The sequence below is a fragment of the Bos javanicus genome, chromosome 16, assembly GCF_032452875.1.
Source record: "Bos javanicus breed banteng chromosome 16, ARS-OSU_banteng_1.0, whole genome shotgun sequence".
Lineage (NCBI taxonomy): Eukaryota > Metazoa > Chordata > Mammalia > Artiodactyla > Bovidae > Bos > Bos javanicus.
Window position 1 is genome coordinate 81651504 of NC_083883.1, and position 15979 is coordinate 81667482.

General features: G+C 40.9%; 1 protein-coding gene across 1 annotated transcript; it reads right to left on the minus strand.

The window, feature by feature from the left end:
* Nucleotides 1–563: 563 nt before the first annotated feature.
* On the minus strand, nt 564–15094 carry LOC133227388 (patched domain-containing protein 3-like). Its single transcript, XM_061381820.1, is given in 7 exon segments — nt 564–3340; nt 5771–5916; nt 12728–12849; nt 14059–14247; nt 14249–14356; nt 14359–14742; nt 14744–15094. Coding segments are annotated over 7 exon segments (2805 nt in total). The 3' UTR covers nt 564–1835.
* Nucleotides 15095–15979: the final 885 nt, after the last annotated feature.

The following is a 15979-nucleotide window of genomic DNA, read 5'->3' on the forward strand; positions in this document are numbered from 1 at the left end:
AGTAAGGTAAGTAAGAGATAAAGTTACGTAGGGAGAAATAAAATGGTCTTTATGTGATCTTGACATAACTGCATAGATTAAAAACTACTAAAAAAACTATAAAAATCTACATGAATAAGTGAACCTAAAAAGATTACACATAATAAGGTAGGTATACTGAAACCGATTGTATTCTCATGTACTAGTGAAAAAAAATGAAAAAGGGGTTCAAAGTATTTACAGTGCTAAAAAATGATTATGTTTAGAAAGTAAATCCATGTGTATTTATAAGACACTTCTGAAAAACATGAAATAAGATAATAGGTAAGAGACAAACCATGTTCACAGATTGGAGGATTTCATATTGCTAATACATCTGTTTTTCCCAAATTGATCTGTAGACTCACCATGACCCTATTATTATCCCAGAAACCTTTTTTTTTGGATATAAGGACAAGTGAGTCTAAAATTAGTATCTAAATGCAAAGAACCTATAACAGCCAAAATAATTTGGAAAAGAGGGAAAATGCTGGACAACTTACCTAACCCAATTTCCATAATTAATATAAAGCTTCAGTAATCGATACAGTGTGGTATCCACTTTATTACAGAAAAACAGATAATAGAGCCACGCATAAATTGTCACTTGGGTCTCTGACAGAGGTGCCAAGTTAGTCCCTCTGGTAAAAGGACAGTCTTTTCACTGAAGATGCTGGGACAACTGGATAGCTATAATGGGAAGAAACAGAGCCTCTACCCAACTCCTCACAAACACAGGTCTGTGATTCATCTGTAATATGATATAAAATGTAAATATAAAACTATTAGCTTTGAGAAGAAAATACAGATGATTTTTTGCAATCTTGGATTAGGCAAAAATTTCTCAGAAAACACTAACCATAAAAAAAGAGATAAATTTGATTCCAAAACTTTAAAAACTTCTGTTCATCAAAATACACCATTAAGAAAATGCATAGAAAAACCCCAGACTAGGAGAATAAATAATAGCCAGTTACACTTTTACACAATAATGCATATGAGAAGTACAATGAAAATAATATTTCATTTTCGAGTATAATACATAAAATATTTGAATTCCATGCATAAATTACTAATGATGAAATAAAAGGACAAATAATTGGAAAGTTATGCTTGATTGTATAGACCATAATACAGATGAAAACACTTAATTTAGTAAAAATATTTTAATGTGAGACATTAATTATTCTCAGGATATTTTAAATAACATTTTAAAACAGTATTTACAAGCCAAGGAAACATGCCTTTGTTTTTAGTTTATTGACTATTCTTAATAGTGCATTTTCATCAGACTGGATTGGGCCAATCAGGAATTCTATAATTGGTCTTTGATTTGTTAGTGGCTATTCAAAGGCTATGGTTTTTCCAGTAGTCATGTATGGATGTGAGAGTTGGACTGTGAAGAAAGCTGAGCACTGAAGAATTGATGCTTTTGAACTGTGGTGTTGGAGAAGACTCTTGAGAGTCCCTTGGACTGCAAGGACATCCAACAAGTCCGTTCTAAAGGAGATCAGCCCTGGGTGTTCTTTGGAAGGAATGATGCTAAAGCTGAAATGCCAGTACTTTGGCCACCTCATGGGAAGAGTTGACTCATTGGAAAAGACTCTGATCCTGGGAGGGATTGGGGGCAGGAGGAGAAGGGGATGACAGAGGATGAGATGGCTGGATGGCATCACTGACTCAATGGATATGAGTTTGAGTGAACTCCGGGAGTTGGTGATGGACAGGGAGGCCTGGCGTGCTGTGATTCATGGGGTCGCAAAGAGTAGGACACGACTGAGGACTGAACCGACCGATTGACCGATTCAAAGTAACTTTCAAAAAAAGGTTAAGAATACTGGGATAAAAATTAGACCATGAGCAGCTCCAAATACCATCACAAGAAACATAATCTTGAAAAATGTCCTGAAGATGTATGCTTTAGCTGCACACAGGACACACACCCCTATTATTGTTGAAACTGCACTCTGTAGCACGGGGTAGCCCAGCAGATACAGGGCCTCGATGGCTTTTCGGTTTACTGAGGGCTCTGAACTGGAAACAAAGGCATAGGAAATGTGAGCAGAAAAGTCAAAAGAAAATCCTATGCAAATGACAAGATTAATCATGGATATGGAGTCAAGGTTGACATTCCAGAAGGCCATAAAACCCGTGACGCCCACAATCACAGAAGCAATAGCAAAAGTTACCCACAGAGAACACAGGGGATGAGGAATTAATAATAAGGAAACAATGAACATAGCTGCGGAGGCAACAATCACATTTCGCACAGTGTTCTCTACTATTGCAGAAAACTGATCAAAATATATGAAAGCCGAGTTGTACACCATCAGGGGAACCTCACACTTCTCAGCCGTGTCTCGGAACTGGAGCAACATCAGCTTCCTACTGGTTGAAGAAGAAATACCCATGGTTTGAACGAAGGCCCGGGAACAAATGATTTCCTGTGATGATGTTATATTAATATCATATGCAAAAAGTGGAAATTCCATTAAAAAAGTGGGAATATTGCTTAGAAATGCTGTCTTATCATTTATATGTTGACGGAGGTTTTCCATATATTTTACATATTCTCGTAACCAAAACTCTGTAAGGTTTTCATCTACATACTCATTGTTTTCAAAATCTGCCAGACATTTTTCCAGTTTTTGCCTAGCATCTTTATCCCAGTAGTCATGAACCTCAGTAATGATTACCATAACCCTGGGACCGTAAGTATAAAAATGTTCTTCTTCTACATTAAAATATGGTGTGATGTAGGAGTCGTCACTTGCCAAATTTCGGAGGTCTAAGCCTTCCTCCACTCGGAAACACCCATATAAACTAGTTATGATGTACGACACATATGGGAACACTACACAAATCTTGGCCTTGGTGCTTGTGAGAAAAGGACCAAAAGAGTCTCTGAAGAACAGATTCATTGCGTGGATGTCGGCTTCATACTCATCTTGGAGAGAGCTCCCTGGGAGGCAGCAGGACTTTTTCAATGAAGAACATTCTTGGTTGGGCGTTTCTGGCCTCTTCAGCCAGCGCAGACAGACTCCTTCTCTTTTCCCATCCAGGGCCATACATGCCCCAAAACAGGTGATGCTGTAAAAATAACAGAAGAGCAGGGCTGTTCCTGTGTAGATGCAGAAGTATTGTACGGACCTGAAAGAGGTCATAATGCCTGTATAGAAGGCCAGGACGTTGGTCACGGTGGTGACCGTAATGGACACTGCCACTTTTGAGTAGACATCGGACATCCGCTCGCTTATGCTACCCGTGAGGCTGGTCTTCTGCCAGGCAGAAATCATGATAAACATGTCATCAACTCCAACACCTGTTAGAGAAAGAAACAGAGTCTTTGTACTTTTTAACATCCATTAAAAATTAACCAGATGAACTCAAACCGTTTTCTTTGCCCGTCTCTCAAGGTCTCACTGATCTTGCGGAGTCTGTGTTTGGATACTGCTTTCTCTGATGCCTTCTCTGGTTGCTTCTGAATCCACAACACAACTGTTCACTCCTTGCTCTGTAATAACTCTGCGCTCTGTACACATAGCACAGTACACTCTACTCCTAGTCCTCATTCAGGGTGTTTCAATGAAGAGTCAGGAAACCTGGCTGACTGGGTATTATTAACCATGCATCTCGGATTCCACCAGAACATTTGAGAGACCATTTTCTCTTATAAACCATTTTACTCTAAGGCACTAATACTGAGTTAGCATTCTGTTGTTTAAAATATGAGCTGGATTTATTTGTTCTGCAGTTAGCACCTAGCTATCAATGTGGTATGTACACACACACACACACAGATGTACACGCACATGTCGTTTTCTGTTAGTCTGGTTCTGACACCCAGATGCTGTCATTCAAGCTTCACTTGCCCAGGTTAAGGCATTATGTCAGTAAAATGCAGGTACTCTTGAGATCAGAAACATGTACCAAAGTGAACCTTAAGAATCCTTTACATAATAAGTGAATACTAAAGTAACCAGTCTCTTCCACAGTGACGTTTCCTGACTGATTTGGAATAAAGAGGCCAGGAGAACATTTGAGGACTCTGAAGTCATCACTGAAGGTTAGGAGAGGAGGACTACAGAGAAGAAAGGGGATTACCAAGGACAGCCTAAGCACGTTGCAGATAAACTTCACTTCCCTCAAGCTTCCTACGCTTTCACTCCTAAACACCTGTCTCTGTGTGTATTGATACAAAATCAATACTTGGAACTGAATGCTGATTGATTTTAATATCAGCCTTGGAAGATCCTCTCTATGGATGACACGGGAATGTACTGGGAATTGCACTTGGCCTCTAATTGGGCTGCTCGGTGCGTGTGATCTGGCAGAAGGCCTGCGGTGGCACAGGCTTGTGTGGTCTGTCACATCTGCATCCTGACATGCCCCCTGCAGCCAGCTGTCTGGATTTCACTTGCATTCAGCTGGATGAAAGGCAAGAATCTGAAGTACTAAGGACTACAAATAAACTCATTGATATGGAACAGGTATTTAAAAACGGGTTTTATTATTTATGGAACTTGGTTCAGAAACTGTCCTCACACATTTCTTGAGCTACTGAAATCACAGCCCCCCCCACACATGCACCCCTACACTCACGTCTATGTATATACAGATAATATGAAGACGTTGATATGAAATCAGTTGTCTACACGTCAGTTGCTTATGGCTGTGGGAACACTGAGTGTATAAGCATGAGTGTGTGCTAGGAAGACACACATCCAGTGCACAGTTCCTCTCCTATCTCCCCAAGGAAACCAATTATTAATTCTTCCAAGTTGCTTACCACCCAAAATAGAAACATATTTGCCTTCTTATACTTATTGTAAAATAAATCCTGAAAGTACAGGCAAATACAAAGAAAACCTTTAAACAACTGTAATTCTACCTGTCAAGGATAATCCTTGCTAATGTTTTAAGTATTATCTATCCAGAATTTGCTCTATACAAATATATATGCATATTTATCACTGTTTTAAACATCTTGTTTCATAACCAGCATTTTTCATTTAACACTTTATATCTACCTCTTTTGAAAGACCGAATAGGATTCCAAAACTTTAATGTGATCTGAGCAGACCAATCCCATGTTGATATAGGATTAACTTGTTTTTGTTTTTCCCTATTCTAAATCACACTAAAATGAACATGCTCATTTATTTTGTGAAAATCCGTCCAATAACTAGGACAAATTCCCAGAAGTGGAGTTGGCAGGTCAAAGGTATTCCATTAAAAATTTTTAAGTCTTTTGATTTGTTGCAAAGTTATATCTTAAAAGTGAACCAATTTACAAATCTCCCTCAGCAGAATATGAGAGAGTTGACTTGCATACAACCTTCTCCAAACCTTCAATCTTTCTATAATATTCATTAATCTAATAAGAAGACAAATTATCTCACTTTTGGTTTAACTTGCATCCCTTGATGCGATTACACAAGGTCAAATATTTCTTTCTTATATTTTCAATGATTATTATTTTGGATTCTGTGTGTGTGTGTGTGTGTGTGTGTGTGTGTGTGTGTGAAATGCCTGTTCATGTTCCTGGTCTGTGTTTTTCCATTTGGGGTACCAGATTTTTCCAACTCTAAAGGCATATAATTCCATTTGATTTTCTTTTTCTCCTGATTCCTCATTTTGGGTCTGTAGTCACCTACATATAACTGTTCCGCCTGATCTAACACAGTGCCCGTCCTTTGCACACCCCAGACCCCCATGTGCAGCGTGCAGCCTTGTGCTTCCTTTTACTCACCGAGGATAAGAAACGGTGAATTCGCGACTATGAGCACAAAGGGCACCCCGACATACAGCATCAGGCCAAAGCCACTCACCATGGCCAGGGCGGTGGAGATGACTGCAAAGACTGCGACCCACATTTTGTTCTGCACACAGTCACACCTGTAAATTTGGAGGGAAAAGTCATGGAACTTGTGGTGGTAGCTTCCATACTGAAATTCCAGCCATTCCTAACATTCTTGACTCGGACACCTCTTCAGAGCCCTCTTGGGCAATAATCCCCATACCTGTCTGCTAGAGAACTTTAATTTCCAGGCACTAGCCCAGACCAACTGAACAAAAACAAGGGTGGTGAGGGGTGGGGGGTGGGGTGGGGCAGAAAAGTTGGGAATCTGTACTTTTACCAAACTATACTGGTTGATTCTTATGCAGTGAGCCAAGCATGAATCCACCGACTGGCCTTTCAGAACCACAAAAAGATACTAAAACATTGCAAAAGGCTAATTCCACTCTGATCTCCAAAGGAGCGTGAATAGAAGCAAGCAGTATGAAAGTGCCCACGTCGAGGTAGCTTCTCACCCACTTATGACTCCCATCAGCCATAAACACAATCCCAAATACCTCCTGTATGTCAAAGCTGGTTTAATATATATTGTGGCTAACAACAAGAATGAAAGCCTCCTTCTAAAAGTTTTTCATGGTTCTCTGCTAAAGAAGTGTGCTCTAGAAAAGAGGCCGTGTGTGTGTGTGTGCTCAGTCAATTCAGTTGTGTCTGACTGCTTGTAGACACAACCATGAACTGTAGCCCACTAGGCTCCTCTGTCCATGGGAGTCTCCAGGCAGGAACAGTGGGGTAGGTTGCCATGCCTTCCCTCTAGGGAAGCACCCACCCAGGGATCAAACCCGCATCTCCTGTGTCTCCTGCACTGCAGGCAGATTCTTTACCACTGAGCCACCACGGAAGCCCAAGAAAAGTGGCTGCTGCTGCTGAGTCGCGTCAGTCACGTCCGACTCTGTGCGACCCCATAAACGGCAGCCCACGAGGCTCCTCCATCCATGGGATTCTCCAGGCAAGAGTATTGGAGTGGGTTGCTATTGCCTTCTCCGAGAAAAGTGGCTACTAATTGCAACCAAAAAAAAAGTAATATATACTTCATTTTGAATAACACAACTTATGTCTATTTCTTGGTTGGACCAACAAAAATGGGAATATTTATACAGCATTTGAGAAAGACTAGATTTGATACTTTAACTCCCCAACAACCGCAACTTTACATTTTAAAGTATTGACGACAATCTCTAGGTTTCTGTTTTACTTCATTGCCAACCGCATCAAAACAATGACTGACGGCTGCCTCTAGAAACTTGAGGAGGAGAGAGAAACAGTCTGGTTTGAAGACTAGGAAAGTCAACCTCGGAAATGGAGCTGCTGATTCCCAAAAGCAAGACTATAACTAAAGACCTTATTCATGCAAGGCCACATTAAAATAACCAAACTTTCTTATTAAAACTATGTGTTGCCTGTATTTCAGTTTTTCTCAAACTGCTGGTGCTATCTGTTAAACTCAGGGCCCCAAATCAACATAGATACACGCACCGAAACAAAAGTATTTTGTTTTGATTACAAAACAAAATTTGATTACAACCAATACTGTCTTGTGGGCTTCCCTAGAGCTCAGATGGTAAAGAATCTGCCTGCAATGCAGGAGATCTGGGTTCAATCCCTGGGTCAGGAAGATCTCCTGGAGAAGAAAATGGCAATCCACTTCAGTATTCTTGCCTGGAGAATCCCATGGACAGAGAGGCCTGCTGGGTACCGACCCTGGGGTCACAAAGAGTCAGACACGATTAAGTGACTAACACATACACACAATACTTTCTTAAAGCAACAATACTGGTTTATAGGAGTTTAAGATAAAAGTAACACAAATTAACCTTGAAATCAGAAAGAGTAACAGGATAAAAGCTGCATATGACATGCTTAGCCCTATTCCCTCTTTCAGGTTTCTGGACTGTTGGTATAAATTTCTCAGAGGATGGAGGGAGTGAAGTGTATTATTGGCTAGAGTGATTTGACTTCGACTAGTCGCTGTGCTGGCTCTCTAAGTGATCCTTATTTTAATGTTCAGTAGGCAATAGAAGGAAAGATGTGAATGCAGAACACTGGTGAACACACTCGCAGCTTTTCTAGTCCCCAAGGACGACTTTGGTTAAGCAGTTTATCAGAATGACTTAGCAGAGTCTCAGAACTTTAGATTCCTGCAGTCCTGGAACACAGCTCTGCAGATTCTGATCTACAGTTTGTAGGGAAGTTGCAGAATCCATGTGTCTAAAAATTTCTTCATGTGATTCCAGTGCTCAGGCTGACTTGGGAATCACTGGCAGCAAAATGACCAATCAAAACAGCCCACTAACTACACATTAAAGAAGGCCCTAACCCTAACCCTAACCCTAAAGAAGGCATGGAACAGGAGTTCCCTGGTGGTCCAGTGGTTAGGACTCCTCAGCACTTTCATTGCTAGGGCCTGGGTTTGGCAAAAAAAAAAAAAAAAAGGTATAAATGGATGAAATGAAGGATAATAGCTCTAACATATACAGAATATTAAATACCCAAACAATAGAAGTAAGTCCTTCCTTGTCAGAAATTATTTTAAATTTAAACAGATTAAACTTTCCAATCAAAAAGCAGATATTGTCAGGATGGATAAAACAGCATGATTCAACTATATGCTATTTATAAGAGATTCACTTTAGATCCAAAGACATAAATAGATTGATAAGAGGACTGAAATAGATTCTCCATATGAATAGTAACCAAGAGACTAGGAGTGCCTATACTGATAACAGACAAAATAGACTGTTTCAGAAACTGTTAAAAGTTTTGTGACAGAAGGAATTATATATTTATAAAAGGGCCAATTAATCAAGAAGATCTATAAACTATAAACATAAATGGACCTCATAACAGGGACCCAATATATATGAAGCAAATATTAACAGTATTATAGAGATAAATACATAGCTCTACAGTAATAGTTGGAAAGTTCAATACCTCCTTTTCAGTAATGGATAAAACATCTAGGCTGATAATCTATAAGGAAAATGAAAACATACAAAATACCATAAAACTTATGAGATGTAGTGATACCAGTGCCCAGAGGCAAATTTATACTGCATTAAAAAAAAGAGAAAAGATCTCAAACCACTTTGTGGATTTAGACACCTTGTGGAACCAGAAAGAGAAGAGAAGACCTAACACAAAGCTAACATAAGGAATAAAATAAGAACAGTGATAACTATAATTGAGAATAGAAAAACAATGGAGAAAACCAACAAAGCCAAAAGTTGGTTATAAAAAAAAAACAAAAAACCAACAAAATTGAAAGACATTTATTTAGAGTGATAAAGGGGAAAAAATACAAATAACTAAATGAGACATAAAAATGGGGACATCACTACTGAATTTACAGAAATAGAAAGGATTTAAGGCATTACTATAAGCAACCTATGCCAAAAAACTGGATAACCTAGATAAAATACACAAATTCCTAGAAATACACAAAGACCTAAACTGACTCAAGATGAAACTCTCGACAGAACATGTAAAAGGACTGATCCATGGCCAAAAACCTCCCCTCACCTCCAAAATAAAGTCCAGGCTTGATGGCTTCAACAGTGAATTTTATCAAATATGTAAAGAAGAATTAACACCAATCCTTTTCAAACCCTTCCAAAAAAACTGAAAGGAAGGGAACACTTCCTAACTCTTGATGAGGCCATTATTACACTGATATCAATGTCAGACAGATACCACAAGGAAGCTACAAATGATACCTCTTATTAATATAGATACAAAAATCTTCAATAAAATTCAGCAAACACAATTCAATAAGCATATTAAAAGAAGTATACATCATGACCATATGGGATTTACCCCAGGAATGGAAGAGTGGTTCAACGTGAGAGCATCAATGTAACACAGCACACTAACAGAACAGAGGATAAAAAACCACATGAATCTCTCAAAAGGTACAGAAAAGGCACTTGACAAAACCCAGTGTCTTTTCATGATAAAAACTCTCAAAAACAAGGAATGGAAGGAAAGTTCCTCAAAATTATGAAGGCAGTTATGAAAACTGCACAGCTAATGTTATACTCAATGGTGAAAAAAAGAAATCTTTCCCTCTAAGATCAGGAACAACATAAGGATGCCCACTTCCATCAGTGATATTCAAAGATGTACTAGAAGTGCTTATCAGAGCAATTAGACAGGACTTTGAAATTAAAGGAATTCAAACTGGAAAGGGTTAGGCAATGGCACCCCACTCCAGTACTCTTGCCTGAAAAATCCCATGCATGGAGGAGTCTGGAAGGCTGCAGTCCATGGGGTCGCTGAGGGTCGGACACGACTGAGTGACTTCACTTTCACTCTTCACCTTCCTGCATTGGAGAAGGAAATGGCAACCCATTCCAGTGTTCTTGCCTGGAGAATCCCAGGGACGGGGGAGCCTGGTGGGCTGCCGTCTATGGGGTCGCACAGAGTCGGACACCACTGAAGCGACTTAGCAGCAGCAGCAGCACAGCAGCAAACTGGAAAGGAAGAATTGTAACTCTCTTTTCACAGATTATATGACCCTACATATGAAAACTCCAATGAATCCAAAGGAAACTACTAAAGTTAGTAAACAAATTCAGTAAAGCTGCAAGATACAAGATCAACACACAGGATTCAGTTGTTTCTATCCATGTGCAATGAACAATCCCAAAAAGAAATTAAGAAAGTGATTTCATTTAGCTTTTAAAATAATGAAATACTTAGGAATACATTTAACCAAAGAAGTGAAAGACTGGTACATGGAAAACTACAAAATACTGGTGAAAGAAACTAAAAAAGACCTAAATTAATGGCAAGACTTTCACAGTCCATGGTGGGGGAAGACTTAATGTTGTCAAAATGACAATCTCACCTAAGGCGATCTACACATTAAATACAATCTCTTATCAAAATTCAAACAGCTTTTATTCAGAAATGTATAGGTCAATACTCAAATTCATATGGAATTACAAGGAGCCCTGGATATTCCAGAATAACCTTAAAAAGAAAAAATAAACGGACAACTGAGATTTCCAGATTTTAAAACTTATAGCTACAGTATTTAAATCAAATTGATAGTAGTATATGGACAGACATATAGACCAATGGAGTAGAACTGAGCACCTAGAAATAAATCCATGTATCTACAGCCTGTTAATTTTTGACAAGGATGCCAAATCCAATCAACTGGGAAAGAGCAGTCTTTTCAACAAATGGCACTTGGATGACTGCATTTCCACGGGAACAAGAATGACGTTGGACCCCTACTTCACATCATATACAACTATGATTACAAATTGTAACGACCTAAATATCACAGCTAAAACCATAAAACTCTTGAAGGAAACATAGAGCAATTGCAGCCGACCTTGCTTGTCACTGGAAGCTTAGAGGCAACACCAAAAGCACAAGCAGAGACAATGGAAATAACAAGCTGAGTTTCGTCTGCATTAAAGCCTGTGTGCATAAAGGACATCATCAGCGAGTGAAGAGATGATCTACAGAGCGAGCATTAAAGCCTGTGTGCATAAAGGACATTATCAGCGAGTGAAGAGAGAGTCTACAGAGCGAGCATTGAAGCCTGTGTGCATAAAGGACATCATCAGCAAGTGAAGAGATAGTCTACAGAGCGAGAGAAAACGTTTGCAAATTATATAACTTGATAAGGATTTAATATCCAAAACATATTCTCAACAACAACAGAATTCAACAACAAAAGGACAAACAGTTTCACTAAAAATGAACAAAGGTGGGAAGTCCCGTGGTCAGAACTGCAAACTTTTGATGCCAAGGGCCTGGGCCCAAGTTCAACCTCCGGTCAGGGAAATAAGATTCTTCAAGCCTTGGGGCGCAGCCAAAAAAAGGGCAAAGGACTTGAATAGACATTTCTCCATAGAGGATATGCGTGTGTGTGCAGTAGCTCAGTTGTCTGACTCCTTGTGACCCCTAGCCACCAAGCTCTTCGGTTTATGAAATTTTCCAGGCAAGAATACCAGAGTGGGTTACCATTTCCTTCTCCAGGGCATCTTCCCAACACAGGGATCGAAACCAAGTGTCTTACATTTCCTGCACTGGCAGGCAGATTCTTTACAACTGCGCCACCTGGGGAGCTCCAAAGAAGATATACAAATAACCAATAACCACATTAAAAAGATAATCATGGTTAGAATGTAGAGAAATTGGAAAACTTATACATTGCTGGTAGGATATAAAATGGTGTAGCCTCTGTGAAAAATGGTGTGGTGGTTCTTCAAAAAGCTAACCAGTGAATTATCACACAACCCACTGATTCCACTCCTAGGTATATACTGAAAAGAACTGAAAACAGGAGCTTAAACAGAGATCTGGACAGCATGGTTCACTGCAGCATTACTCACTATAGTCCAAAGGTAAAAATATTTCAAGTGCCCATCAGCAGATAGGTAGCTAAACGAATGTGGTATATACATAAAATGGAATATTATTCAGCCATGTAAAGGAACTCATGCTACAACATGGATAAATGTGGAAAACATGGTAAGTGAAATAAATCAGTCACAAAGGGAAAAATACTGTATGATTCCAGTTATATGAAGTCTCTAGAATAGGCAAATTCATGGAAACAGAAACTAGATTAAAAATTAGCCAAGACTTGGGGGAGACAGTGGGGAGTTATTACTTAACGGTTACGGTGTTTGTTTGGGGTGATGGAAAATATTCATAAAGGGATAGTTGTGATGGTTGCACAACACTGATAATGTAATTAATGCCACTGATCTGTACACTTAAAAATGGTTTTTGAAATGACACATTTTATGTTATAAATGTTATATACACATTATATACATTATTACAATAAAATATTTTTTAGAGTTTAAAAAACTAATACAATAGCTTTACCTGTAGCATGATACAATTGCAAATAATATGATTAGAAGGTAGGCCAAGTGAAACAAGGGGACCACGGTCATAGAAGTTGCCTCAAATTCCAGTTGTCTAGAAAGTGATGAAAAGTAGACAACCTGCCACAAAAATATATTCAGGTAAATGACTTTCAATTCTGATATTGCGTGTGAGTTACATATGATACTGAAAAACTACAACTTATTAATTTAAACATTAAAATTCAGTGAAAAATCAAAATATATGGATTATGATTTTAAAATAAAGAAGGTAATAAAGATTCGCTTCTTCCCACAAATCTCTGGCATGCTTTTCAAAGTTTCTTTAAAAAAATCTAAAGTTTAAAACTCCTGAATACACAAAATCTGAATCTTATATAAAACTGTGAAAGCATTAAGAACTATAGACATGATAACTTTTTCTAAACTTCTATTCAGTCCTTATCTTTTACTATTTTAATTGTACAAACATCATTTCAGACAGGCTTGGGTATTAAAAGGCTTTTCCCAGAAGATATCTTCTCATTTTCACCAGTTTTATTCAGAGTATTAGGTTTGCCAGTCCCAAAATTACTGAACAGCTAATATGTGCCTGGCACTATGCTATAATTTACTTTTAAAATGCTCATCTTTCTCAAAAACATCATGGAACTTTTGTTTAAAGTTTTGCTTTTTTATTCCAGTGAACTCCAGAGTTTAGGGGGCTCCCAGAAACAGCAAAGGCTTAAACTGAAAGCAAGAATTACAGAGTAATTTGACCAGATAAACCAAACTAAACCTGAAGATCGTCTGTACTGAACAGACCTACCCTGAGAATGTACCATTTGTGTTTTTAACAAGAATGTTACCAAGGATTTAAGATTTGTGGCATTCTTCTCCTTTTTTTTAAAGTCCTCTTTTTACTTTATTAAACAAAATTATTGTAGTATACAGAGAAGGACATGCAATCCACTCCAGCACTCTTGCCTGGAAAATCCCATGGACGGAGGAGCCTGACAGGCTGCAGTCCATGGGGTCACAAAGAGTTGGACACGACTGAGCGACTTAACTTTCATTGAAGTTCATTTTCAATGTTGTGTTAGTTTCGTGTGTAGAGCAAAGTGAGCCAGTTATACTCATATCCACTCTTCTTTAGAATCTATTGTGGCTTTCTTCAGTGTGCTATTTTAAGAAAGTTGGATTATGGATCAAATAAAGCAGAGCACACCTAGCTTCCAGTCAAGGGCTCTATCTGATAATCCGGGAGCGCTACTGCTCTGGTCCTTGGAACAAGTGCTCTTATCCCTCCCACCTTCTCCTGGCCTCCCATAAACCCCAGCCACTAGGTACCTGGATCTTCTTCAAGGCCAGACTCTCTTCAAGGCTGCCAACCTTCATCAGGAAATGGATCATCCACGCCTTGCTACGTTCATTTTCCTCTCCACCTGTCTCCAGGTAGTACTGCAGCCGCATGGTTTTGGCTTGGAGGAGTAACTGGCTCGGCCCCATACTCTCGCCCAAGACAGTTCCTCCCAGGATTGTTGGCCAGGGAGACGATCTGACTGGCTAGGCTGTAGATCGGGAAGGTGATGGTTTTCAGGTTGAGGCCCTTGTTCCTTTTCCAGGCGAACAAGAGTGGGTTGGGGGGGGGGGGGGGACACAGGAGCCCTGGTTCTTAGTGCACACCTCGCTGTAGGGGATCTGGGTTCCGTTGTCCTGGGTCACAGTCAGAGCCTGCACCGCGTCGTCCACCTTGCTGATTTCCTCTAGGATGTCCGGCTCCAGCAGGGTCTCCGTGTTGGAGACCACGAGGACGGAGGCATAAGGGACCTCGGCGCTCTTCCTGGAGATGGAGAAGACGAGAGAATCATTGGCGGTGAAATGTCCCTGCACGAAGCGCCGCTCGGCCTTGGCGGGGCTCCCGATCGGGGTGTACTGCTCCTCCAAGTCTTCTTCTCCATCCCGGGGCAGGTACATCAGGCCGGTGCCCAGGACGGCCGTTAGCGCCACCGGCAGCAGCAGGAAGATCCAGGGGGTGCGCGCCCACCTTCCCGCCCAGCCGCCGGAAGGCCCGCGACAGCGGCGCCTCCAGGCAGTTGGTGTGGCAGCGGGGCCGCGGGGCCCGAAGGTTCTCAGACCGCGAGGCCGGAGGGGGCGGCGGAGCCTCGAGCCCGGTAGGGGGCTCTGCGCTCGGCCCCGCCGCCCGGCCGCGCTCGGGCTCCCGGTCCTGACCCGCCGCCGAGGGCGGCTCCGGCTCCGGGCCAGGCCCTGCGGGCGGCCCGCTCTCTCTCTCCGGCCCCGGCCCCTGGGCCTCGGACTCAGGCCCTTGTCCTGCCTCCCGCTCCGGCTCCGGCTCAGGCGCAACCTTCGAGGGATTCAGGCTCATTTCCAGGAAGGAAAGCCCACATTCTCAGCGTGGCAGATCAGAAAGGAGCTGCCGTTCGGAGCCCCCTCTTCACCCACCAACGGTTTCCTGAAGTTCCAGGCGCGTCTGTTTGATCCCAGGCTGCTCGAGCCCCAGTTGACGGTGACGTGGTTCAGCTGAGGTCAGTTCAGTCGCTCAGTCGTGTCCGACTGTGTGCGACCCCATGAACCACAGCACACCAGGCCTCCCTGTCCATCACCAACTCCCGGAGCTTACTCAAACTCATGTCCATTGAATTGGTGATGCCATCCAACCGTCTCATCCTCTGTCCTCCCCTTCTCCTCCTGCCCCCAATCCCTCCCAGCATCAGAGTCTTTTCCAATGAGTCAACTCTTCACTTGAGGTAGCCAATCTGATTACACGTTTGCAATTCATGTTGATTGGTGTCCACTTAATCTACCTTCATTCTTAATATAAGTGGAATACATTTTTTTTTGTCCTTGTTGACTCTTGCTAATAACACCAACATAAAAGCACATCAGAAGCAGAAGTAATTTCTCATGAATGAGTTTATTCTTGTTTAAGGGCTAATCCAATTAAAAGAGGTGCACAATTGAACATGTGTAGAAAGACTCTCAGAAGTAACACTTACTTGTGGTAGTATCACTGGAAAGATGGATTCATTTAAGCACAGAAAGTATTGTTACTCAGGCTAATGTACTAATTGCCCACAAGCCACATTCCGTCAGATTGGTTCTGAGAAAAAGCAGATGGTGGGAGGAGAATTCTTTTTCATAACTTTAGGTTCTGAGCAGGAAGAAAGAGTACCATTTGATTAGTATTGGGAACTATATTAACAAAGTTTTTTTTTTTTCCCCAATGTTTTCAAATCACCCAAGTTTGCTT